The sequence below is a fragment of the Dipodomys spectabilis genome, unplaced genomic scaffold (assembly GCF_019054845.1).
Source record: "Dipodomys spectabilis isolate Male_0828 unplaced genomic scaffold, ASM1905484v1 ptg000329l, whole genome shotgun sequence".
NCBI classification, from domain to species: Eukaryota; Metazoa; Chordata; class Mammalia; order Rodentia; family Heteromyidae; genus Dipodomys; species Dipodomys spectabilis.
Genome location: NW_024871006.1, coordinates 5052929 through 5078885, shown reverse-complemented (window position 1 = coordinate 5078885; position 25957 = coordinate 5052929). Strand labels below are relative to the sequence as shown.

The 25957-nt window shown below is 53.7% G+C and overlaps 1 protein-coding gene across 5 annotated transcripts; it reads left to right on the top strand.

Moving 5' to 3' along the window:
• The first annotated feature begins 625 nt into the window (after nt 1-625).
• On the top strand, nt 626-18525 carry Exoc7 (exocyst complex component 7). 5 transcript variants are annotated; one of them, XM_042702586.1, is made up of 20 exons: nt 626-747; nt 833-898; nt 2030-2214; nt 2419-2524; nt 3899-4121; nt 7098-7265; nt 10121-10213; nt 11070-11138; nt 12095-12240; nt 12403-12555; nt 12861-12959; nt 13173-13235; nt 13517-13583; nt 15015-15080; nt 15504-15624; nt 15850-15941; nt 17336-17403; nt 17613-17654; nt 17760-17893; nt 18349-18525. In XM_042702586.1, the coding sequence occupies exons 1-20, from the start codon at nt 688-690 to the stop codon at nt 18449-18451; spliced, it is 2124 nt and encodes a 707-aa protein (XP_042558520.1). In that variant the 5' UTR covers nt 626-687; the 3' UTR covers nt 18452-18525. The 5 variants fall into 5 exon arrangements, with proteins under 5 accessions (XP_042558520.1, XP_042558519.1, XP_042558522.1 ...); XM_042702585.1 differs by having other exon boundaries at nt 15850-15945; nt 17340-17403; XM_042702588.1 differs by lacking the exon at nt 10121-10213 and having other exon boundaries at nt 15850-15945; nt 17340-17403.
• Nucleotides 18526-25957: the final 7432 nt, after the last annotated feature.

The following is a 25957-nucleotide window of genomic DNA, read 5'->3' as shown; positions in this document are numbered from 1 at the left end:
TATGAGACAGAAGGAGAAACAATCCCTTAAAATGCCACAGTGGCCGGGTCCCGGTGGCTCACGCCTGTCATCCTAGCTACGCAGGAGGCTGAGATCTGAGGATCACCGTTCAAAGCCAGCCTGGGCAGGAAAGTCCATGAGACTCTAATCTCCAATAAACCACTAGAAAACCGGAAGTGGCGCTGTGGCTCAAGTGGTAGAGCACCAGCCTCGAGTGAAAAAGCTCATGGATACCTTCAGGAGACACACACACACACAGATGCCACAGAAGACATGGGTGTATGAACAGGGCCTTGGGACCAGCGCCCAGAATGTTATCTGGGGACAGGAACTTGTCCTCCAGGCAGCCTTTATCAAACGGATCCGCCTTTCAACGAAGACGGCCAGCCGCGAGCGACAACAGGCCCTTCCAGAACCTTCTCCCCTGATGCAGAGGTGCGACCTTGGCGAGAGGACAACTCAAGCTCTGGGAAAGACTCACTGTCCAGCCACACTCAAAATGGCTCCGGAGCCGGGCTCACGCGTGCCTTCTGCGCAGGCGCACTTCCGCGCGCCACGCCCCCCCCCCATGGCTCCCCGCGCCGCTCCGGGGCGGGGCGGAAGGCGGAAGTGGGTGTGACAGCGACGGAAGCCGAGCGGGGACCTCAGAAAACGCTCTTGAGGCGCGCAGCGGCGGGGCGCGGGGCCATGATCCCCCCGCAGGAGGCCTCCGCCCGGCGGCGGGAGATCGAGGACAAGCTGAAGCAGGTGCGGTGAGGGCCCGGGGGCGCGAGCCGGGGAGGGCGGCGGGAAGCCGCGGGCTCCCCTTAGCTTCCCGCTCGGTTCCTCGTAGGAGGAGGAGACGCTGTCCTTCATCCGAGACAGCCTGGAGAAGAGCGACCAGCTCACCAAGAACATGGTGAGTAGCCACCAGACAGACGCAGCGGGGCAGCGCGGGCCGTGATGGCGGCCCTGGATGGTGTCATCTCCAAGTGGCCCCGCGTCCCTCTTCCCCAGTTCCCCTCCCGGAGGACGGCCCCCGCGGCCCCCGAGCGCCGGACTCTCTGTCCGACCCGTAGCTTTCTCCCCAATCGGCTTCTGTGGTCACTTAACGGGTGACATCGGTCAGGTGCCGGCAATTCAAGTGATGAGGATACTCAGCCTTCCCAAGAGGGGCTCGTCCTCGCTGGGCAGCTTGCTTATCTGTGTGGTTCCTGGTAGATAAATCTGAATTTTCATTAGCTTGTTTGCTGAAACGGAGGCCAGGCCAACCCCTCTCCCCTCCCCCATAAGTCTGTGAAGTACTGAGCAGCGTAGTTCACCTTGTGCAGAGTCTGGTAGACGATAGATGTTCAGCAAATAGCGCTTTATTCCTAAGGGGAAAAATATAGATTAAGCCTGGAAAAATATAGATTAAGCCATTGCAAGGTTGTAGTCCTTACTTCTTGAGTCTCACTCTTAAAGACAAGGTTTTGAAGGTACCAGTGATGTATTTCATTCTACTCTTTATGAGGCTGCAATCTCTTTAGGAAAGCTTCAGAGAGAACATAAATTGGGATTTGTCTTTAGAAGGTAGAAGAGGCTGAGTGCCCGTGGCTCACACCTGTAATCCTAGCTACTCAGGAAGCTGAGGCCTGAGGATCATGGTTCAAAGCCAGACTGGGCAGACAAATCTAGAAGACTCTCTTATCTCCAGTTAATGAGCAAAAAGGTAAAAGTGGAGCTGTAGCTCAAGTGTTGGAGCTGCAGTGGAAAAAGCCCTGAGTACTGGCATATGCCAAAGAAAAAAGTTAGAAGACTCTATCGTGGGAGTGACTATCTTAGGAGAATTAGTTTGGTGCTTGATTTGCATTCAAATCAAATGTCAACCGGCATATTTTGATCACGTAGCATGTACTAGACAAGTGGTAGGTGTTAGGAATGCAGTGAACAGCTAAACCATGTCCCTTCCTGTGCCAAGCTTATTATCTGGATAACCAGAGAAAAGGCAGAAAGCTCCAAATGCCCAGGAGTGGGTGAAATCCATGCTGGCCCTGCTTTCCTCCTGCAGGTGTCTATCTTGTCATCTTTTGAGAGCCGCCTTATGAAACTGGAGAACTCCATCATCCCTGTGCACAAGCAGACCGAGAATCTACAGCGGCTGCAGGAGAATGTGGAGAAGACATTGTCCTGCCTGGATCATGTCATCAGCTACTACCATGTGGCTAGTGACACTGAGAAGATCATCAGGGAGGGGTGAGCGACGTGCAGACTGGCACATCCCCAGTGCTCTCTGGACCAGTGGCACTAGTACTCAGTGAGAAGTGGCGGGTTTAGAATAGATCTATGCTTGGAGTTCTCCTGTCCTCTGTGAATTCTTTCTCTTCCACATACCATGCCCTTCATCCCTTCTCTTCATCCTCCATCCTTCCAGGCTGACCCAGCTCTTTGCCTTCCCAGCCCCACAGGTAGACTGGAAGAATACTTGGGAAGCATGGCCAAGATCCAGAAGGCTGTGGAGTATTTCCAGGACAACAGTCCAGACAGCCCAGAGCTCAACAAAGTGGTAAGTAAGGGATCGGTGAGTAATGTGAGACATTTGGGGATATCAGTCTCCTGCAGGGCACCTGGCCATTTCAAAGACGTGAAAAGACATCTGACCATATAAAATAATACTTATTGAAATGAACTCCAGGAAATGAAAACAAGAGGGTTTTTTCTTTGTTGTTATCCAACGTGGGTAGGGATGGGAGGGAAAAGCTGGGAGAGAGGGAGGGAAGGGGTAACATTGTCCAAAAAGAAACGAACCCTTTACCTCACTTACAAAACTATAATCCCTCTGTACATCACCTTTATAATAACAATTTTTTAAAAAGAAGTGAATAGAAGAATAGGTAGATGTAGAATACAGTATGCAAGTTACAGATGTTAAGTTTTTTTGCCTCAGGAATGGTAAGTATACATTTTTATTATATTTGATAATTAGCTAAATTATGAATTGTACTTCAAATGTAAGTTTGACATTTAATTTATTTTGATTAATTAATTAGCCTGTCCTGAGGCTTGAACTCAGGGCCTACATGCTATCCATGAGCTTCTTTTGCTGTACCACTTGAGCCATCACTGCATTTCTGGCTTTTTCTGAGTGGTTTGTTGGACATAAGAGTCTCATGCACTTTCCTGCCCAGGCTGGCTTTGAACTATGATCCCAGATCTCACCCTCCTGAAAAGGTAGTATTACAGGCATGAGCCACCAGCACCTGGCCTGACATTTGATTTTTATAAGTGCACTTGGGGTTTCTTCATTGTGTCAAAAAAATATATCATAGCTACGCTCTGGTGGCTCACTCCTGTAATACTAGCTACTCAAGAGGCCAAGATCTAGAGGATCACAAATAGAAGACAGCTCAGGCAGAAAAGTCTGTGAGACTTCATCTCTAGTTAATCAACAAAAAAGCTGTGAACAAGAAAGCTGAGCAAAAGTACAAGGCCTTGAGTTGAAGCCCTGGTATTATCACACACACACACATGTGCACAGAGCTTTTTTTGCTCAAGGGTAGCACTCTACCTCTTGAGCCACAGCTCCAGTTCCAGCTTTTTTTGCTGGCGAATTGGAGAGTCTTTTGGATTTGTCTGACCAGGTTGGCTTTGAACCGTAGTCTTCAGATCTTGGTCTCCTGAGTAGGTTAACAAGTGTATGCCACCAGTGAATGGCTAAGCAGCTCATTCTTGTAAAACCCTGGGTTTTACCTGTGAGCATCAAAAGAATATAAACAAGTCAGATTTCCTGGTGTTTCTTCCCTGGGTTATATACAGGGAGGAGGGCAGTGCCGTCAGTGCAGAGGCCTGAGCCAGGAGGACGGAGGAGGGTGAGGGCGGCAGAATGCAATGCGAGCGGCAGCAGCAGCATAGACAACTTGCTGCTCTCTTGTCCCTGCAGAAGCTGCTGTTCGAGAGGGGGAAGGAGTCTCTGGAGTCTGAGTTCCGCAGCCTGATGACCCGGCACAGTAAGGTCGTCTCCCCCGTGCTCATCCTGGATCTGATCAGTGGTGATGATGAGCTGGAGGTCCAGGAGGAGGTGGTGCTGGAGCACCTGCCGGAGAGTGCGCTCCAGGACGTGGTCCGCATCTCCCGCTGGCTGGTGGAATACGGCCGCAACCATGGTGAGAAGCCGCCTGTGAGCTCTGCGCACCCACGGCTTTCCCAATCCTTTTCTTTTTTGGTGCCAGTCCTGGGGCTTGAACTCAGGGCCTGGGTGCTCGCCCTGAGCATTTTTTGCTCAAGGCTAAGTGCTCTACCACTTGAACCACAAACTCCACTTCTGACTTCTTATGGTGGTTAGTTGGAGATAAGAATCTTAGGGACTTGCCTGCCTGGGGTGGCTTTGAACCCCAGTCCTCAGATCTCAGCCTCCCGAGTTGCTAGGATGACAGGTGTGAGCCACTAGTACCTCACTAAAAAAAAAATCTTGAATTGAGCAAGAATTTCAGAAAATAAAAGCTCCAGTGGATCTTACAGTGTATACTTCTCAGCCCTAAACGCTCCTTTTCTTTCTCCATGTGTATATGGTCTTTTTTTTTTTTTTTTTAGGGGGGGTGTCCGGTCGTGGGGCCTGAACTCTGGGCCTGGGCGCTGTCCCTCAGCTCTTCAGCTCAAGGCTAGCGCTCTGCCACTTGAGCCACAGCGCCACTTCCGGCTTTTTCTGCTTATGTGGTGCTGAGGAATGGAACCCAGGACCTCATGCATGCGAGGCAAACGCTCTACCACTGAGCCACCTTCCCAGCCCATATATGGTCTTATTTATGTTTAATCTCCAGCTTTCCACAAAGACTAGTGGCAGGTCGTACGTTTGTGGTAGATTTGAACGTGTTGATTACGTGTGGCTCGGGAACTTCGCTAAGGGAAGCTAGAGCTTGGTGGAAGATTTGCAGGGGCTCTTTTTGGGGTGGAGAGGGAGACCAGTGGGCAGCCTCCTGACCCTTGAGCACCTTTAAGCCAGAGCCTCTCTGTTTCTTTCATTACGTCAAGGTTCGTGGTTCAGTATTTGTTGGCAAGTGCTGAAATGTGCCATGGTTTCCATATTTGTCTCCATGCTTGCATGCACTCTGAAATTTTCCAGTTTCCAGGTATTGATCTGGTGCCATGGTGAACGTATTTGTAGGGATTTGCTTTGTTCCTTTGGGGATTTCTTTCTTTTTTTTTTTTTGGGTCCGGTTGTGGGGCCTGAACTCTGGGTTATTTAACTCAGGTTAAATATCTGGCGTTTTTGCAAACTGATCATCTCCAGCTTTTCCTCACACTTATCAGCAGTCAATGGCTATTTGGTTTTCATTCAGTTTATTTGTTTTGTCATTTGCTAGGATGTCCTCTTTCATTTCAGTGGCTAAACATAGGTTATCTCTTTTCTTTCTTTCTTTTTTTTTTTTGGTCAGTCGTGGGGCTTGAACTCTGGGCCTGGACACTGTCCCTCAGCTCTTCAGCTCAAGGCTAGCACTCTACCACTTGAGCCACAGCGCCACTTCCGGCTTTTTTTTTTTTTTTGCTTATGTGGTGCTGAGGAATCAAACCCAGGGCCTCAGGCATGCAAGGCAAGCACTCTACCACTGAGCCACCTTCCCAGCCTCTTTCTTTCTTTCTTTCTTTCTTTCTTTCTTTCTTTCTTTCTTTCTTTCTTTCTTTCTTTCTTTCTTTCTTTCTTTCTTTCTTTCTTTCTTTCTTTCTTTCTTTCTTTCTTTCTTTCTTTCTTTCTTTCTTTCTTTCTTTCTTTCTTTCGCCAGTCCTGTGGCTTGAACTCAGGGCCTGGGCCTTGAGCTTCTTTGGCTCAAAGCTAGCACTCTACCACCTGAGCCACAGCACCACTTCTGGCTTTTCTGTGTATGTGGTACTGAGGAATTGAACCCAGGGCTTCATGCAGGCTAGGCAAGCACTCTACCACTAAGACACATTCCCAGCCCAGGATATCTTTTTATTCATTGACATTAATTGTCTTTTTGTCCTTCACAAATTATCAATATCTTTTGCCCCAATGAAATCTGAATGTTTAACTTTCTCTTTTTTTTTTTTTTTTGTCGGTCATGGGGCTTGAACTCTGGGCCTGGGCGCTGTCCCTCAGCTCTTCAGCTCAAGGCTAGCGCTCTACCACTTGAGCTACAGCGCCACTTCCGGTTTTCTGGTGGTTTATTGGAGATAGGAGTCACACAGTCTCTCCTGCCCGGGCTGGCTTTGAACCGCGATCCTCAGATCTCAGCCTCCTGAGTAGCTAGGATGACAGGCGTGAGCCACCAGCGCCTGGCTCTGAATGTTTAACTTTCTACAACTTATATCCAGGTATGGTGGTTCATGCCTATAATCCAAATAGTCTGAAGGCCCAAGCAAGAGAATCTCAAGTTTAAGGGCAACCTGGGCTTAAGAAAAAGAAAAATTAGCCAGCACCAGTGGCTCAAGTCTGTCATCCTAGCTACTCAGGAGGCTGAGATCTGAGGATGGAGGTTCAAAGCCAGCCAGTCCATGAGACTCTTCTCTCCAATGAGCCACCAGTATAGGAAGCGGCACTGTGGCTCAAAGTGGTCGAGCACTAGCCTTAAGTAAAAAGCTCCGGGACAGTGACCAGACCCTGAGTTCAAGCCCCACAACTGCCAAAAAGTCAATAAATATATTAATAATTTTAGAAGAGCCACGCAAGGTGGAACAGGCTTGTAAGCTGAGCTGCCTAGGAGGCTGAGGTAGGAAGATCGCTGGAGCCCAAGAACTCAAGGCCATTCTGGGCTACAGAGTTAGATCACATCTTAAAAAGAAACCAACACACAAACATTCAAAACTTATAAGCAGAGAAGCAGGGTTTGTGGTGGAGCTGAGTGGTAGAGCACGTGACCAGCATGCATGAGGCCCTGGTTTTGATCCTTGGCACCACAGAGCAACAACAAACGTCTCATAATTCGTAGTCCTGTTGGAAGGGATGGTTTTCTCTTTAACACTGCCTGGGTTGAGATGAGGCCCCATGGCTGGCTGCGGGCCACGGTGGCGGCTAGCAAGGGGTTGACGCTCACCCGACAGGCTCCCTGCTGTGGGGCAGAGGGGGCACCGCGCATGGCACAGGTCACCACCCCAGCTGCCATATCTCTGTTGCTGACTCTCCTCAGATTTCATGAACGTCTACTACCAGATCCGCTCCAGCCAGCTGGACCGCTCCATCAAGGGCCTGAAGGAACATTTTCGGAAAAGCAGTTCTTCCTCTGGGGTTCCCTACTCCCCCGCTATCCCCAATAAGAGGAAGGACACACCCACCAAGAAGCCAGTCAAGCGGCCAGGTGAGCCCCCTGCCCTGCCATCTGGGTCCTGGAATGCTGACGTCAGTCTGGGCTCAGGAGCAGACCCTCTAGCCTGTCCTGTGGCAGCCCTAGCCTTAGTTACGTGAGCCAAAAGCAAGTGTCTTGTCATCAAGCAAGGCCCAGTAAGGGAGCTCTTACTCCTAGTAGAGTTTCGGGGGCTGTACAGTCTCTTTGGAGTGAGTATGGGGTTCACAGATGCAGTCAGTTCTCTGGCCCAGGGCAGGGTCACAGGGGCCGCAGGACTGGTCATTCTCTGGGTCCCCTCCCTTGACTCGGTCCTGTCCAGAGTCTAGGCATGCTTGTACAGCCATGGTGGGGGTTGCAGGTGGCAGACTCTCGAGCCTTCGCCTTCCAGAAAGCCAGGACAACAGGAAGTAATGCCTAGTGCGAGGCGTCACAGCGATCTAGAAAGGATGGAAATCTGGAGCACTCTCAGGCGTTTGGGCTCCAGTACAGAGGTTGTGCCTGGCAGGGGGAAACTCAGTGAAGACCGTGGGGGACAGAGGCCTGGACTGTGGGGTTTGGGCATCCCAGAAGCAGCCCGCTCTCTATTCCTCCTCCCTTTATCACGTCCCCAATTACCTGTGCGCCAGGTAAACCGAATCTGCGTGTGTCCACCACAGCGCGGGGAGCCTGACCTCAGCTCCAGAAGGGCTGGGGGTTGGGGTGGAAATTGAGATGTAGCATCAGGAAAGGAAGCCAGTGAGGCCAGAGGCTACACCCACTCCGTTCCAGAGCCCTGCTCTTGCAGGCCCTTCCCTTGGTGTGATCCAGAAGACATGCCTTTGGACAGCGCCTGCCGGTGCAGACAGTGAGGGGTCTGTTCATGGGCGACCAGGTTTGGGGCCAATGGCTGCTCTAGTTTTCCCTCAGGGGCCCAGGTGAATAGCGGAGATTTTCCAGGGTTTTGTGAGTTGGCAGGAGCTAGTGGATTCAGGTTAAAGTGATAGCCTGAGGGCAGGAAGTCAGGCCCCACCCTGGGGGTGGAGGGTGCCAGTCTGGGGACCCCAGCAGGAAGTGTGATGTCTTCTAACCTTCAGCTGCATGTCCTGGCTTGCCAGCCTTCGTGGATGGCTGGCCCGTGTCTGGACCTTCATCCGTGCGGCCTCTGGCTGTCCAGGCCTCTGTGCTTGCTTCCTCTTCTGCCTTGTACTCTGAGACCTCCAGAGACCCTAGGACTCTTTTGCAGCACCCCCACAAACGCCCCCTGGTCATGCAGGGTCCTCCTACCCCACCCCCTGGGCTTTTGGGAGGAAGATAAGACCCTCTATCTGGCTCCAATCTGCCCTTGGCCTGGAGTCACAGGAGGCAGACTTTGCTGTGAGGGCCCTGTGATTTTACGGTTTATTTTTATTTTTTGTTGGTCACGGGGCCTGAACTCCAGGCCTGGGCTCTGTCCCTCAATTCTTCAGCTCAAGGTGAGCACTCTACCACTTGAGCCACAGGGTCACTTCCAGTTTTCTGTGGAGATAAGAGTCTCATGGACTTTCCTGCCCAGGCTGGCTTTGAACCCTGATCCTCAGATCTCAGTCTCCTGAGGAGCTAGGATGACAGGCATGAGCCACCAGCGCCCGGCTATTTTATGGGTTTTTAAGAGTGGGTAGGAGCTAGTGAAGACAGAGCAGGCTCCTAGGACACCTGTGCTCACTCAAGGACAGGAGCAGAGCGGGCGGCTTGCTGGTGGCCTCAGCCGTACCCCACCCCCTGCTGATTGGGGCACCTGATTGCCTTGGCCAGTCTCCTGCAAGCCACTGGAATGCTTGGGTGTCCTCTGAGCCTGCAGACAATCTGCACCTGGTCGGTGGTAGGGCAGGAATCCGATTCATTCATTAGCAAGGCCCTGGCTGGAGGAGGATGTGCCAGGTAGACAAAACCGGCTGCCAGACTGAGTTGTCCGTAACTAACTGTAGTGAGGTGCGGACAGAGAGGAGCCCGCTGGACTTCACCCTGGCTCCTCCAGCCTTGTGGGGAGCTGCCAGGATACAGCAGGCTGGCTGGGTCCAGATATGGTAGGGGGAGTCTCCAGGAAAGATGGAGCAGCCTCCCCTCCCCAGGACAAGTGCCACGCGGGCAGCGGTACTGCCCGCCTCAGTACTTCTGTTTTATGCTCCCACATTTTTCTGCCCTGAGGTGTCTCCTCCCTGGACACTGTGGGGGTGGCAGTTTCATGGTTGTTTTTACTTGTGATACTAACTGTTCTTTTTCTCCCCGCCCCCATGCCAAGAGCATGTGTCCCCTTCCTCCTGCTGTCCCCTCCTGGGTGGTGGCATCTGTTGGCCCCTTCCTGGCTTTTCGATGTGTACCCACTGCTGTGGTGGCTTGGGTGACTCCGTGGCGAAGGGGTCTCCTGCCTCTGGGGCTCTGTGCCTCCGTGTCACCAACCCCCAGGGGCTGCTTGCCGTGGACTGCTGTTTGGCCTATGTCCCAACACCGAGCATGCTTCGGGAGCTCAGCCTGGGTTTGGGGCTGGCTCTGAGATCCTTGCTACCAGCTCCTCCATCCGTGCTGACTAAAATGCCACTGGTAGCGTTTGTTTGTTTTCCTTTTTGACTTTTTACTTTTCCTGGTGGCTCTTTGTGCATCTGATCTCCTTCACCCTCTGCACCTCCTAAAATGAACTTAAGTCCAGAACTCTGCCGAGCCCAGAGCTGTTTGTTTCCTTCTATCCGTCGCTGGGGCCTGCGGTGGCCCCGGGGCCAGGCCTGCTGAGAGAGGTGTCGGGCATGCTCGCTGTTGGGGTGGGCCCCGGGCTGGGCAGGTGGAGGGCCGCTGCTGTTTTCTCTCACTCGTTTCCTAGGTCTTCTTATCTCCTCTCTGTGTGGCTCTGGTGACAGGGACGATCCGTAAGGCTCAGAACCTTCTGAAACAGTATTCCCAGCATGGTCTAGATGGGAAAAAGGGGGGCTCTAACCTCATTCCTCTGGAAGGTAATCATCACCCCACGTTCGCCTCCGTTCCCTCCTTCTCCACTGTGTGTCCAGTCTCTGGGCAGGGCAGAGCCTCCCCCCAGCAGGGCCTCGGGGAGCAACCGTAAGGGGGAGCAGGGTGGGGCACCTGTCCCTGGTACCACTCCGGCTTCAGCAGGTCCAGGGACAGCGTTTGTGGCCCTCAGCCTGGTCCGATCTGGCTCGATGGCAGCTCTGCCCTCCCTCAGGCTCCCTCCCCCCCAACCCCCGTCTCTGTCCTTGTCTCCTGTGTGAACTCAGAGAAAGTTCTTTGTCTTGGGGCAGCCCTTTCACGCTCAGATCAGCAGGGCAGGACCAAGCTGGCCACAGCCTCCTGGCCACCCCTCCCCCTCTAGAAAGGGGACAGCATGCAGCAAGGGGACAGGCTCCCTAGAGGCCATGTCCTCCCTGCTATCCAGAGAGGACATTTGTAGCCAGGCCAGCTGTCCTGGTGAACCTTGACACTTCCTATAAAGAATCGCTCTGGAGAGCAAGGAAAGGTTGGCCACATTCCTTACCCTGGGCCTGTCCCCAAACATGGCGAGGACAGGAGGGCCCCTGGGGGCGTCTCTGACATCAGACCCGCTGCGGTCCACCTGCCTTTCTGTCAGGCAAGGATGGTCCCGAGAATTCCCTGCAAGTCAAGCTTGAAAGGGCTGTTCCCACTGTGGTTTGAGGCAGCAGAGGGGCTCAGAGCCCTTCCCCAGGCCCCCTCCCTCCTTCCCCATCTCACATCCCCCTTCTGGAGATCAAGGGCTTCTTCCCCACACCCCAAGGGGCAGCTGCCCAGCCCCCTGGATAAATGCTGCTTGTGTTTGTGCGGCCGACGTCTCGCTAGGTCACGAGCATGATTTCCGAGTTAAGCACCTGTCCGAGGCCCTGAACGACAAGCACGGGCCAGTGGCCGGTGAGTATCGACGCCCAGCCCCAGGGCAGCTGCTGATACTCCCCGTGCAGCCGTCCGGGATGCCTGCTCCTGCTGAGCCCAGGTGGGCCCGCTCTGCTCTGAGGACCGACCAGGCCCATGGCCTGGCTCCCACTCCAGTCTCTTGGGCGAGAGGGGAGTGCGTGCCTGGCTGTCAGGCCTTAGCCAGGGCAAAAGCTGCTGCTCACTGCTTGGAGGCAGGCAGGAGGGAAGGAGGCTCCTCAGAGCCCGGCCCTTCGCCACACAGGGCCAGGCTGTCCTTCGCTGGCCTGCAGTAGCGGATGCGCGCTCTTCCTGGAACAGCTGGCCAGCAAGGACCCCTTCCTGTCTGGAGCTCACTTAACTCTTCTCCCACTTTTGCTTCGTTTGGTCAGTTTTATTTGTTTTTGTTTTGCTTTGTTTTTTTTTGAGACAGTGTCTCCTTTGTAGTGCAAGCTGGCCTTGAACTCACTGTCTTCCCGCCTCATCCTCCCAAGTGCTGGGATGACAGGTGTGACCATTACAACCAGCCTCTTCTCACATTTTGACCCTGGGCAGGCCTTCTTCACGGGCATCCCAACACCCCCTCTTACGCATTCCAGAAGGCCTCACCTGGCCTTTTGTTTAGGAATCCTCCCTCCTCCTTCTGTCCTTCTCCCACATGTCTTGTATCTGGTGCTCTGGGGACTAAGTACTGTCTGCCCAGAGTTGAACCTGATGCCAGGACAAAGGCTGCACTCAGCTCTTGATATCCTCCCCTCCCTCCCCCCCTTCCCCTCCCCAGCCAGCTGGTTGGGCCTGCCAGTGTCCTCATGGCTTCCTGACAGAACAGCCTGCCTCTTCCCAACGGCTGATGGCCTGGGCTACAGGCCAGGAGCTGGGGAGACCCATACCCCCCCTCCAGCAGGCTGAGCGGCCCCTCCCAGCCCAGCAACTCTGGGGCTCTGCTGTCCCCCCAGGGAGAGATGACATGCTGGATGTGGAGACGGACGCCTACATTCACTGTGTCAGCGCCTTTGTCAAGCTGGCCCAGAGCGAGTACCAGTTGCTGACCGACATCATTCCTGAACACCATCAGAAGAAAACCTTTGACTCCTTGATACAGGTCCGCCCCCCCCGCCCCCCCCCCCCCCGCCCTGCACAGAGGCTCCGACCCTGTGGCCTAGCGTGGGCCAGGCCGCACAGCCCTCCGGTGTCCTTCCCGCCGCCAGGGAGCCAGGCTGTCTGTTCCACTCCTCCCTGAGCCGGGCGCTTGTCCACCTCCCAGGATGCACTGGATGGCCTGATGCTCGAGGGGGAGAACATCGTGTCTGCTGCCCGGAAGGCCATCATTCGCCATGACTTCTCCACAGTGCTCACCGTCTTCCCCATCCTGCGGCACCTGAAGCAGACCAAGCCTGAGTTCGACCAGGTGCTCCAGGTAGGTGGACCAGGAGGCCCTGCGGAAGCGGGAAGGAGGACCTCGGCTTCCCTGCACAGCCTCCCCGCCCCCCCATCTCGGGGATAGCCCATCCTGTGCTCCCACACCTCACTTCTGAGTGAACAGAGCGGTGGGGCCCCGGATGCATCAGGACAGACACAAGGTGACCGAAGAAGAGGTAGTGGCTGCCTTGGGCTAGAGACGGAGGGCCAGCATGAGGACAGGGAAGCAGCTGGAAGAGTTAGGCTGCATGCACAGCTGCTGCCGGGGCTCTGGCCTGCGTGCGCAGCCATGTGCTTCCACAGGGCACAGCCGCCAGCACCAAGAACAAGCTGCCCAGTCTCATCACCTCCATGGAGACCATTGGCGCCAAAGCCCTGGAGGACTTTGCAGACAACATCAAGGTGCCTGCCCTCCCTTTGCTCGCCTCCCGTTTAGGTGGGTGGCCTGGACTCTGGAACCTTCAGACAGGAAGCCCTCTCCCTTCCTTCCTGCCTCTCTCTCAGCTGGAGGCTGCATCTTCCAGCAGGTGGCACCATAAGCAGACCGATGGGCTTGGGGTGGGCCGGAGGCGGTCGGGGAGCCCTTTCAGCCAATCCGGGCTGTTTTTTCCCCAGAATGATCCAGACAAGGAATACAACATGCCCAAAGACGGCACCGTGCATGAGCTCACGAGCAACGTAAGTGCTGCCTGAGGACGCAGGGAAGGTGAGGCTCTGGGCACTGCACTGTGTAGAGGACCTGAGCTACCCCGGAGTCCTCACATCCATGGCTGGTTACCAGTGGCAGATGGACGAAGTGCAATGTCTCCTGCAGACAGGGCCAGAGGGTGACCCGTGAAATCTCACCTGGGCAGACCCCTGGCCTGAGTCCCGTCCTGCTGACCGGAAGAGCTGGGAGGGGAGGCCATCAGCCTGGGCCCTGCCTCTGAACTTCCTCCCTGCTGTCTTCTCCCCGCCAGGCCATCCTCTTCCTGCAGCAGCTGCTGGATTTCCAAGAAACAGCAGGCGCCATGCTGGCCTCCCAAGGTACTTGGTACCCCTGCTGCCTGTGCCCTGCCCCTCTCTCTTGCCTAGGGATAGGAGCTTAGACCCTTGACCCGCCCCCTGCCCCAGGAGGCTGTGACCTCTACTAGGTGAGAGCAGGGCTTGGTGAGCGGTTTCCTGCATGGAGTAGGAATGAGCCATAACCTGTGGGGGCTCTGAGCCCCCGGGGCCACGCTGGAGAGCAAGATTTGCTGGTGCTCTCAGCCCCTCCCTTGGCCATCCTAGCTCCGGGGAGGGTACTGCTGCCCCGAAGGCGCCCTTCCCGCCCTCCTTCCATGCTTCTCCACTGCCTCTCGTCTACCTGTACTTCTGCTTGGCCTCCACAGCTGACTCTTAGTGGGCTAGCCTCTCAGGGCCTGCTGGCCACCACCCTGGGACTGGGTTTTTTTTTTGGGGGGGGTTGCATGCAAGGAGGAGCTCTCTTGTAGGTCTTTCCAGGCCCTCCTTTCCACCTCCATTTTGGGGACAAGAAGCCAAGGGGCTGTCACTGGCCTCTTCTCCAGATGTGTGTTGTCCAGTACGTCCAGCACATCTGGAGAGGGCCTGGCCTGGTGTGCCCTGCTGTCTGGCTGTAGTGGGTAGAGAGGTTCTGCTTGACTCGGGTGACCACAGCCATTTCTAACCTGTTTTTTTGCACTTTGCATCTTTCTCCCTCTCTGTCTCCCTCTACCCCCCACCCCCTTCTGTGTGCACTGCCTTTCACTCCGTAGTTCTTGGGGACACATACAATATTCCTTTAGACCCCCGAGGTAAGCAGTATGGCTCCACAGCCCCCTCCTCCCCTCCGAAGCCCCTGGGGTGAAGTTCCCTGGGGATGCGCTCTCAGGACCTGCTGGGGGACAGCAGGTTCAGTGGGGATACAAGAACTTCCAGGCCCTCTCACCTCTCCCTGCTCCCTTCATGGCCAGCTTCTGTCTCTGAGCCTATCTGGGCAGCACTGCCGAATCTAGCACCTGGATGCCCGCTCCTGGCTAGCCCCGTCCCTCAGCTCTGCCATCAGCAGGTCTTCACCTTCTCAGAGGCCTAGAAGAGGGGGATTAAGGGAAATGGGGAGATGGTGAAGAGGCAGGCTGGGGGCTCTGTTTTGAGCTGTTGTTGGAAAATAGGGGAAAAGGGGCCTAGTTTCCTGCCAAGGGGAGAAAAACAGGGAGGCCTGCCTGTGCCTAACCAGCTTTCCTGCCAACCTGGGTAGCCTTCATTCCATCTCCCTGTCATATAGCCCTGGGATCCAGAATGAGACCGGAGGCAGCATTTCCCAGCAGAGGGCCGGCCCTCAGCTCAGTAGGCACGCGCACGCGGCTCTTCCTGAGCTCCTCCATCCTCTTCTAGCCCTTTCCCTGCTGCTCCTTGGGTGGGAAAAGGCTGTCAGAGGTCTTAACCTCGGCCACCCAGTAACAGGACTTTTCCTCTCAGAAACCAGTTCTTCAGCCACCAGCTACAGCTCCGAGTTCAGCAAGCGACTTCTGAGCACCTATATCTGTGAGTGTCTTTTGGGGAGAGCCTACTCCCTGCCTTTTCCCTCCCTTCCCTCCAGCTATTCCTGGGTCCCTCTTTCTGACCTCAGAATAGCAAACCAAGCTCCAGGGTAAGGAGCTCTGGACAGGAATTGGGTAGTAGGCCCTGAGGTTGGGGCATTTGGGGGCAGACTGCCTTGATGGCTGCAGCCCTTTTTTTTTTTTTTTTTTTTTGCCAGTTCTAGGAGCTGGAACTCAGGGCCTGGACACTGTCCCTGAGCTTCTTTGGCTCAAAGCTAGCGCTCTACTGCTTGAGCCAAAACACCACTTCCAGCTTCTTCTGTGTGTGTGGTACTGAGGAATCGAACCCAGGGCTTCATGCATGCTAGGCAAGCTCTCTACCACTGAGCCACCTTCCCAGCCTGCAACTCCATTTTTCCCTGTGCAGGTAAAGTGCTGGGCAACCTGCAGCTGAATTTGCTGAGCAAGTCCAAGGTGTATGAGGATCCAGCACTGAGCGCCATCTTCCTGCACAACAACTATAATTACATCCTCAAGTCCCTAGAGAAGTAAGTGGCTGCAGGCCTAGCTGCGGGGCTTGACCATGTAGGCCTCTGCCCTCTGCAGCCTCTTCTCAATCCTCCATCCCGGGAGGGGTGAGTGCTGCTGGCTTACAGGTTGGGAAGACAAAGTGGGATGGGGGAGGGGGGGCTTCCTTCCTCATGTTGCTGCCAAGGCCAGCAGCCTCTGGGCCAATTCTCTGCTTCTTTCCTTTCTCCCCAACGTGCACCCAGGTCTGAGCTGATCCAGCTGGTGGCTGTGACCCAGAAGACGGCCGAGCGGTCCTACCGGGAGCACATTGAGCAGCAGATCCAAACCTACCAGCGCAGGTGCGCAACCATCTACCCTGCTGTCTGGCCGCAGGGGTCTCCACTCCCTGCACACCTGGGCCACCTCCACACGCTGTGCCTCATCAGCGACTCAGCGTGTTAGGTTCAGCAACTGATGTCCCATGAACCCAGTCCACAAGGCTCTGTGCATGCTAAGTGTGGGGCCCACCACTTAGCTGTACCCCAACCTTCTGTTTATTTATTCACTCATTGACTTGTTTCTTTGAGAGAGGCTATTCCCATGTAGCCCAGGCCTCAGACTCATGATCCTCCTGCCTTTGCATCCTGAGTACTGAAATTCCAGGCACGAGCCACCCCCCCCCCCCCCCCCCCCCGGCTTCTTCTCTGCGTGTTTCTTTGTTTTGCTTGTGCTCGGGTTTAAACGCAGGGCCTCATGCTTGCTAGGCAGGTATTCCTCCACTGGACAATACAAGCGTCCACTTTTTTGCACTGAATATTTTGAGATAGGGTCTTTCACATTTTGCCCAGGCCTGTACCTGGACCACCCATCCTGTTTGGTGCTTCTTGCCCACAGCTGGGATGGCGGGTGTGCGTCACCACGCACAGCTTCGTTCTGTTCAGATGGCATCGAGTGAACTTTTTTTTTTTTTTTTCTAAAATGGCTTTCCACTCTTAGTCTTTCTCGTAGCTAGCTTCCGGTCTTCCATTTTTATTTATTTATTTGTTTTGTTGGTTGTGGGGCTTAAACTCTAGGCTTGGGCGCTGTCCCTGAACTCTTCAGCTCAAGGCAAGCGCTCTACCACTTGAGCCACAGCACCACTTTCCATTTTGTCTTGGTTGATTGGAGATAAGAGTCTCCCAGCTCCACTTTTATTTTTGTCACCACCAGGGTTTGGACTCGGGGCCTTGAGCTCTGCTCAGGTTGCATTTTATCCCTTGAGCCATGCCTCCAGCCTAGCTTTGGATGGTTTATTAGATGGAGTCTCTTGGACTTCTCTGTTTCTGCTGGATACTGGTGGCTCACGTCTATAATCCTAGCTACTCAGGAAGCTGAGATCGGCGGATCATGGTTTTAAGCCAGCTGAGGTAGGAAAGACCATGAGACTCTTATCTCCAACCAAAAAGCTGGAAGTGGAGCTGTGGCTTAAGTGGTAGAGCACTAGCCTTGAACAAAAACAAAAAACAAACAAAAAACTCAAGATAGCACCCAGGCTCTGAGTTCAAGCCCTGGGAAACACTCTCTCTCTCTCTCTCTCTCTCTCTCTCTCTCTCTCTCTCTCTCTCTCTCTTGCGCATGCGCACGCGCGCACGCGCGCGCGCGCGCGCGCGCTCACACACACACACACACACACAAAGTCAAAGTCAACCTCAGAGATGTAGCTGCCTGAGGTGGGCCTCCCTGGCCTCACACATCTCTCTCTGGTGTCTGGCAGCTGGTTAAAGGTGACAGATTACATCTCAGAGAAGAATCTACCTGTGTTCCAGTCTGGAGTCAAGGTGAGCTGAGGATGGATGTTGAGCAGATGTGGTTCTTTGTGTTGTATCTTGGGGGAGAATGGACAAACATTGTCCAGAGGATGGACAATGTTTGCAGCTGTGAGGACAGCAGGATCAAGGACCAAGCCCACCACCATGTGGGGGGCAGGGGCAGGGCAGAGCGGCTTTGAGCTTTCTCTGCCTTTCCCCCCACCCATCCCCGCCTCCAGCTGCGAGACAAGGAGCGTCAAATGATCAAGGAACGTTTTAAGGTGATTCTAGATCCTCTCCCCTCTGCTTGCTTCCATGGATGGAACAACACGGACCCTGAGCTCTATCTCTTGACTCCGCTGCTTTCTTTCCTACTCATTGGCCAGGGCTTCAATGATGGCCTTGAAGAACTGTGCAAGATCCAGAAGGCCTGGGCCATTCCAGACACAGAGCAGAGAGACAAGATCCGCCAGGTCCAGAAGAATATCGTCAAGGAGACCTATGGAGCCTTTCTGCAAAGGTGAGCCCTTCCCTCTCCCCAGCCCTCTACCACCCACTTCCTAATGGGCCCTGCACGTTCCCTCAGGGAAAGAAGGAGGGGGAGGGAGGGCTGGGCAGCACGAGCAGTGCTGTGAGCTGTGGGGCGTCACTCAGGGGCACTGCCTGCCATCTCTGAGACCATGTCAGAAGTGCTTGGGTTGGGCTGGGAAGGTGGCTCAGTGGTAGAGCACCTGCCTTGCATGCATGAGGCCCTGGGTTCGATTCCTCAGCACCACATAAGCAGAATAAGTTGGAAGTGGCGCTGTGGCTCAAGTGGTAGAGCGCTCGCCTTGAACTGAAGAGCTGAGGGACAGCGCCCAGGCCCAGAGTTCAAGCCCAACAACCGACCAAAAGAAAAAAAAAAGTGCTTGGGTTGAGGGTGATACCAACCCTCCCCTGGCCCCTGACCCCTGACCCTGGTGCCTGCCTGGTCAGGTACAACAACGTGCCCTTCACCAAGAACCCTGAGAAGTACGTCAAGTACCAAGTGGATCAGGTGGGCGACATGATCGATCGCCTTTTCGACACCTCCGCCTGAGCTCGCCAGTGTCCCCGCCTGGTTCCACACAGTAACCCTGTCATTGGACAGATAAACCAGTGTTAACTTCCTTCTGGGCTGGGTGAGTTTGAAGTCCTTTGCAACAGAGAGCTTCCTTCACTTCCCCAATCAGGAGCTCTGTCCCTCGGCCTTGTAGTCCCAGGCCCCCTCCTCCCAGCAGCCCACAGTCTCTGTCAAACCAGAACTCTCCCAGAATGTGGAGTCCATTCACACCTAAACACAGCCAGCAGCCAGCAATAGGTGGTTTCTGAGACAGGAAAGAAGGAAGAGGAGGCCCAGGCTTCCACTGCCTTGTGTATACTGAGAACAAGGGCGAAGCCCCGCCCTTGACCTAGTTGAGCATTTGGGGTAGAGAACTCTTCTTCAGCTCAGAAATGTGGGTGGGGCTCAGGAGCAGATCATGTTGTCACTAAAGAAAAAGCACCTAGAACTGGTGTCTATGTCTGTAATTCTAGCTACTCAAGAGGCTGAAATCTTGTTTTTGTCTTTGTTTTGCCATTCCTGGGGCTTGAACTCAGGGCTGGGGCACTGTCCCTAAACTTCTTTTGCTCAAGGTAAGAACTCTACGAGTTGGCGCTGGGGTTTTTAGCCCAGCGGAAGGGCACCCTGGGTTCAGTCCTCAGCCCTGGGAAAGAAAGAAAAAAAAAAGAATTCTACCAGTTGAGCCACAGCACCATTTCTGGCTTTTTCTGCTTATGTGTTACTGAGGAATCGAACCCAGGGCTTCATGCATGCAAGGCAAGCACTCTACCACTAAGCCACACTCCCAGCCTATGACGCTGCAATCTGAGGATTGAGGTTCTAAACTAGCCTAGGCAAGAAAGTCCATGAGACTCTTACCTCCAGTGAACCCCACTAGAAAACCAGAAGTAGAGCTGTGCCTCAACATGGTAAAGCACTGGTCTTGAGCAAAGAAGCTCAGGGACAGTGGCCAGGTCCTAAATTCAAGCCCCATAACTGACAAACAAAACAAAACAAAAACAGAGTTGCCCTGCTCTCCTGGATTGGGTATGTTTTCCATAGTCTTAAGCCTCCCAAGAGACCTGTCGGTGACAGGGAGTAGGTGTGCCCTGATTCCATTCCTTTCTGGGTTCAGTCCACTGCAAGAGGAGTTCTGACCCACATTCTGAGGCCAGCTGCTCAAGCACCTGCCCCTGGTCCCCGGCATAAGGACCTCCTGGCCCACGGCTAGACCACAGTAGCGGGAGGAGGAGCAGGTTGCGGGGGGGGGGGGGGGGGGGGAGTGGGAGGTCAGTGTATGGGGTCGGCCCCATCTATTTGTGATAATAGGGAACAGGTCTGAATTCTGGAGGCAGGTCCTTGGGGGTTGGGTCTGTCTCACCCGCCATGGGTGTGCATACAGAGGGGACAGCACGGTGCTTGGAGCCCTCCAAGGAGAGAGGATAGAGCTGTGCTCCTCCTCCCTGAAGACCCTGTTCTGGCCTTCACTCCAGTTGTAGGGAACCACACCATGTTCTAAAGCATGCGGCCATGATGGGCAACCCGAGCAGGGGCGGGTCTCACACTTCCTAAGTCCAGACTCGAGTGAAGATGAGCTTGTTGTATACCATGTTGGCCACCGCCCCGAGGATGTGGACAGCAGCCTCAGTCCAGCTCCTCCTTGACCCCTTCCCTCTTCCGGGAGTTCAAGGGGTGGAGAGACTTCTCCAAAATGCCCTTACTGAGGAGGAATCATCAGATGATACTATTCCTTCCTTGGATTCTCAGCTAGGAAAGTTTGGGTCTGGCTCACCTCGGCCACATCCAGGGGAGTGAGCATCCTCGTAGGGGAGCTCTTCAGGACCTTGTGAGCTTATTTCAGGGACCAGAGCTCATCTGGGCTGTTAGGGAGGCTCGGCTGCTCCACACAGACCTGCTTCTTCCCCGCTAACAGGCTGTAAGCCCAGGGCCCGGAGAGTCAATGGGAAGGCAGCTTCCAGCACACCCAGCCGGGGCTTGGGCATGCAGCCTCTCAGCTCTGCTCTGGCACATGCTCCCCTGCCCAGACCGACCCTTACCACCTCAGAGGGGCCTTGACCTCTGCCCACCCTCAGGGTGGGACCTCGAGTCCTCCTCACCCCCCTCAACCCCCTCTTGCCCTGAGCCAGTGCTGCTCTTGTGTCCAAGGCTGCCTTGGGCCAGCAGCCTGTTCTCCACAGGTGCGGAGAAGAGCTGCAGCAGCCTGGCTTTAAAGGAAACTGCAAGTACAAGGGGGTGTCAAGACGAGGCCTGGCTGGGCTGGCTCAGGCGGCAGCAGATGGCGGAGGAAAGAGATGGGCCAGGTAGAGCTGTCCTGTCCCTGTACCTCTCACAAGTCCACAGCTCCCTCCCCTCCACCACCCCCCATCAGCCAATAGCAGCAGCTCACCAGTACCCAGGCACCAGGGGGGACTGTAGAAAAAAGTCAGGCCTTTGCCAGGGTGTGGAGGGAGAGCCTCCACTCTGTGCCCTCCATCAGCCTCTATCTTCTCTCCGTTTTGACTCATCACCTGGAAGCAGGGCACTAGATGCTATGTAAAGCCTGAGTTTTCAAAGCATGAACTACATATTCCCTCTGTGTGTGTGTGTGTGTGTGTTTTAGTACTAGGGTTTGCACTCAGAGCCTTGCAGTCTCACTTGAGTTCTCCCCCCCACCACTCAAGGCTGGTGCTCTACTATTTGATCCATACCTATGCTTCTAGCTTTTTGCTGGTTCATTGGAGATAAGCGTCACAGACTCTTCTTGCCAAGGCTGCCTCTGAACCACAATCTTTGATCTCTCCCTCCTGAGGAGCAAGGATTACAAGTGTATGCCAATAGCACCCAGTTTCATATTCCCTCGACAGGCACAGCCTCTCACCACACACGTCTGGACCTCCAGGGCTGGGAAAGGTGCACTAGGAAGATAACCCTGCCCCTAGATCTCTTGTGAGTAGGAACTGGAGCCCAAAGATGATTCAGATCTCTGATGGCTTCTGGGGCACCCACTTGGACCACAGGCGGACCTTTTTTCAGCATCTCAGATGGTCTCCAGCTAAAGAAAGGTCCTTATTATTCAGAGATAAGTTTGCCCTGAAAAAATAAATGCACTTTGTGTTGTTTCATAGCAGGGAAATGGGTATAGACTCATCCTCTAACAAGCCATCACACCTGAAGTACTGGAGACCATGGGACATCACCTGAAGGGTTTGTGGATATTCATCGGGTGGCTACCCTTTGAGGAACAAAGCTGCGGCTGCCTGAGCCTCTGGCTTGTAAGTGGCCCAGCCAACACAGCTCAGCTCTGAGGCTGGACCCAGGTTCTCATCTCCTCCCCTGGGAAGTGACCAGGATCTTGTGATGGTGGAGCAGCTGTGATGATTGGAACTGTGGCCCTGGACCAGGGTACTGAGGCTACAGCAGAGAGAACCGGAAAGGGGCTGCAGTTAGAGTAGGAGATGCAGCCTAAGCCCGAAGGTAGAAGACAGAACTTCATGTGAGATGTGTGCTGGAGGCACCATCCTGGTCTTTTCCCCCTTTTCCCCAGCACTAATGGTGCTGAAGCTGCAGTTGGTCACTGTGGTCCCTGGGAAAGTGGAAGGGTATTGAGTCGCAGCTGGCCTCTGTACTGAGGCCAGCCTAAACCCCACCCACATACATCCTGGTCTCCTGGTCCTGCTTGGGCCTTCCACGCCACTCTGAGCTGTGGGAAAGGTGTCACCAGCCCTGCCTAGCCCCTGGGTTCTGGCTAGAATGAGAGTACCACAGCAGTGGCAGCTAGGAGGAGGAACTCACTGAGAAGCTCTGGGCTTGAGATGGGGAAGGAGTGTAGGGGGGTCTTGAGATAAGATCCCTGGTCTTGATCATGGCTCAGAGACAGCCTGGGCAGCAAAAATATCCAGAAATGGAGGGATAGCTCGAGTGGTAAAGTAGCAACCTTGAGTTGGAAAAAGCTAAGGGACAGCACCCAGGCCCCGAGTTTAGGGCCCAGTACCAGCACACTGGAGATAGTGCAGTAAACCTAAATCACACCCGACCCCAGGATCCATCCTGGTGTCTTTCCAAGCTCCACCTGAGTCCTGAATGCTCTAGAAGGCTCCTCTCTGGCCCCTGGCTAGGGATGGGGAGCCACAGCACATGTTCCTTGACCTGGGGGCAGGGGTGGTAGGGCAGGCCTGGTCTGAGTTGGAGATGCTTGACTCGGGCATGGATTTTCCAGGAAGACCCAAGTTTCACAGTCAGGACCCAAGCCAGCAAGCTAAGAAGCAGTTCACTTCACGCAAACCATTACCAGCTGGCTACTCTGAGCTGAGTTATTAACGAACTAGAGCTCTTCAGTGAAAATGGGCACAGCAGTTTCTCTAGTACCAGCCTGGCGTGGAGAAATGCTACTTCTGTCAGATGCAGGAGGTGCTGGAGAGCCAAATTCTTTGGCCTTAGGCCCTAGGAAGGATCTACTTGAGCAACCCCAGTGTGGTCTGTTCTTAGTACTTCGTACTTCTCCTTGTGCCCACTTGTGTCACACTGCCCCATTCCTTTGCTTCTCTTGGTGTCCCCATCCTGAGTGTCCCTCCATCCCAGCACTAGCACAGCCAGCAGTAGTGTGTTGTCCAAAGTGCCCACGAAGAAAATGAACACAAAAACATGGGCACCAGGACTGCCTTGAGTTGCTGGCTGAGCCCGCCACTAGCCTGGCTGGCCATCCCTGCTCCCAGGCCGCCTGAGAAGTTCGTGTTGCATGCAGAGCCTGAGGCTGTGCTGGCTCCTTGGCTCTGGCTGAAGTGACCTTGGGGCTGTAGTATCTACGTCTGGTGAACTAACTTGCCTGAAGACCCAAGAGTGGCAGAGGGTGTCTGTCCTGCAGGAGTATCTGGTCCTGTTGCTGGCGCCTGAAAGGTACATCCTGAGATGCTGGGCCGCAGCCTGGCTGTGCACCATGGTCTTCCCAGAGCCAGCGGGAGATACCTACAGAGTTCTGGGGAAGGGGGCGGGTGTTGATGCAGCTTTCCCCAAAACTGGCAAGTGGGACTGCTGGTCATGTGCTCCAAGTCTCTGCCTGCTTCTAGTTGCCTGAATGGCAGGTTTCACAGGAATCCCAGATAACAGCTGTGTGAAGGAAGAGATTTCCTTTTTCCTCCTTTCTCTTTCCTTCCTTTTTTTTTTGTGGGTTGTGGAGCTTGAACTCTGGGCCTGGGTGCTGTCTCTCAGCTCTTCAGCTCAGGGCAAGCGCTCTACCATTTGAGCACAGCGCCACTTCCAGTTTTCTGGTGGCTAATTGAAGAGTCTCATGGACTTTCTTTGCCTGGGCTGGCTTTGAACTGCAATCCTCAGATCTCAGCCTCAGATCTCAGTAGTTAGGATTATAAGTGTAAGCCACCAGTGCTTAGCTTCTTTTTCTTTCTTCTTTTGACAAGTTTTGCTATGTAGCCCAGGCTGGAGTCACCATCTTCCTGCCTCCACTCTATGAGTGTTGGGATTATAGACACACACTAAAACATAAGCCAGAAAATATGCATCTGAATAACGACGTTAGTGTCTTCTCACTCCTTACTTTTACTGTCTCCCCTTAATTACATCTAGTAAGTAGGCCAGTTGACAGTTGCTCATGCCTGTATCCTACTACTTAGGAAGCCAGGATCCGAGAATCACAGTTTGAAGCCAGCCCAGGCAGCAAAGGCCATTAGGCTCTTATCTCCAATTAACTACCAAAAAACAGGAAGTAGAAGTGTGTTTCAAGTGGTAGAGCACCAGCTGTTAGTGAAAGAGCCAAGCAAGAGTTCAAGACCCTGATTTTTAAGCCCCAGTACTGGTGCACATGCATGCACACACGTGTGCGTGTAAACACACACACACACTCCAGTGAATATTGCTTCTCAGGGAGTGGCAGGTATGAAGCCCAAATCCAGTTCATTAAATTTGAATCAAATCTTTTTCCCTCTGCCCCATTCAGATTTCTCACACACACACACATACACAAGGAAATCCTTTCAGAGAATTCAAAACAGCAAAATTCCATGCACCTGCAGCATTTTTTTCGGGATGGTGCTTAGGTTAAAGTAGGTGTTAAGGGGCTTGGGGAGGTGGCTCAGTGGTAGAGTACTTGCCTTGCATGCATGAGGCCCTGGGTTTGATTCCCCAGCACCACATAAGCAAAAAGAAAAAAGCCGGAAGTGGCGCTGTGGCTCAAGTGGTAGAGCGCTAGCCTTGAGCTGAAGAGCTGAGGGACAGTGCCCAGGCCCAGAGTTCAGGCCCCACGACCTGACCCAAAAAACAAACAAACAAAAAAAAAGAGTCTCACAGACTTTCCTTTCCGGGCTGGCTTTGAACCGCAATCCTCAGATCTCAGCCTCCTTTGTACCTAGGATTACAGGCATGAGCCGTGGGTGCCCAGCTTGAGTATCCATTTCTAGATACAGGAAATGGACATAATGGTGGTGGGCACACTTTCTGCCTGGTAGGACAGTAAGGAACCAATGATTCAACAGCACATGGGGAGGGACTGATCCATCAAAGCATAAATTGCAAGTGCTAAGATTCACTCTAAAAAGCCAAGGAGCTGGATGCTGGAGGCTCATGCCTGTAGTCCTAGCTACTCAGGAAGCAGAAGTCTGAGTATTTTAGTTTGAAGCCAGCCTGGCAGGAAAGTCTGTGAGACTCAAGTAGTAGAGTCAGCTTTGAGTGAAAAATCTAAGGGACAGTGCTCAGGTCTGAGTTCAAGTCCTAAAATCAATACAGCCCCCCTCCCCCCCCCCCCCACACAAATAAATATATAAATAGCTTAGGAGGCGGACCCTCTCTTACGTACTTTTATCCTATCTTGTCGAACTTCTTTGGCCAAGGTCTTTATGTACTTCAGCTGGTCCTGAAGTTCCTGGAGTCGGGAAATCCCCACCTTTTATTGCTGCAATGTAAATTCTGCTTCAGCTTCTCATGTCCTGTTTGGGTCCGAGTGTGTGTGTGTGTGTGTGTGTGTGTGTGTGTGTGTGTGTGTGTGTGTGTGTGTGTGTGTGTGTGTGTACTGAAGAGCTGAGGGACAGTGCCCAGGGGTGTGTGTGTGTGTGTGTGTGTGTGTGTGTGTGTGTGTACTGAAGAGCTGAGGGACAGTGCCCAGGCCCAGAGTTCAAGCCCCACAACTGGACCCCCCCCCCAAAAAAAAATACAGGCTAGAGGTTTACTTCAAAAGGTTTGCTACAATTTTGCTGAGGTAAGGCAAGCTCAGAGACACAAACAGTGCATATTTTCTGTTATACGTGGAAGCTAGACCTAAAATACACTGCAACATGATAAATTATACAGGACTGTGGACATTCACACACAGTGAGACCAAAGGAGGACACTCAGGAGAGGAACACAATCTGGGCACTGGTGGCACAAGCTGGGCACCAGTGGCTCACACCTGTAATCCGAGCCACTCAGGAGGCTGAGATCTAAGGATCGTGGTTCAAAGCCAGCCCGGGCAGGAAAGTCCATGAGACTCTTATCTCCAATGAACCACTTGAAAACTGGAAGTGGCACTGTGGCTCAAGT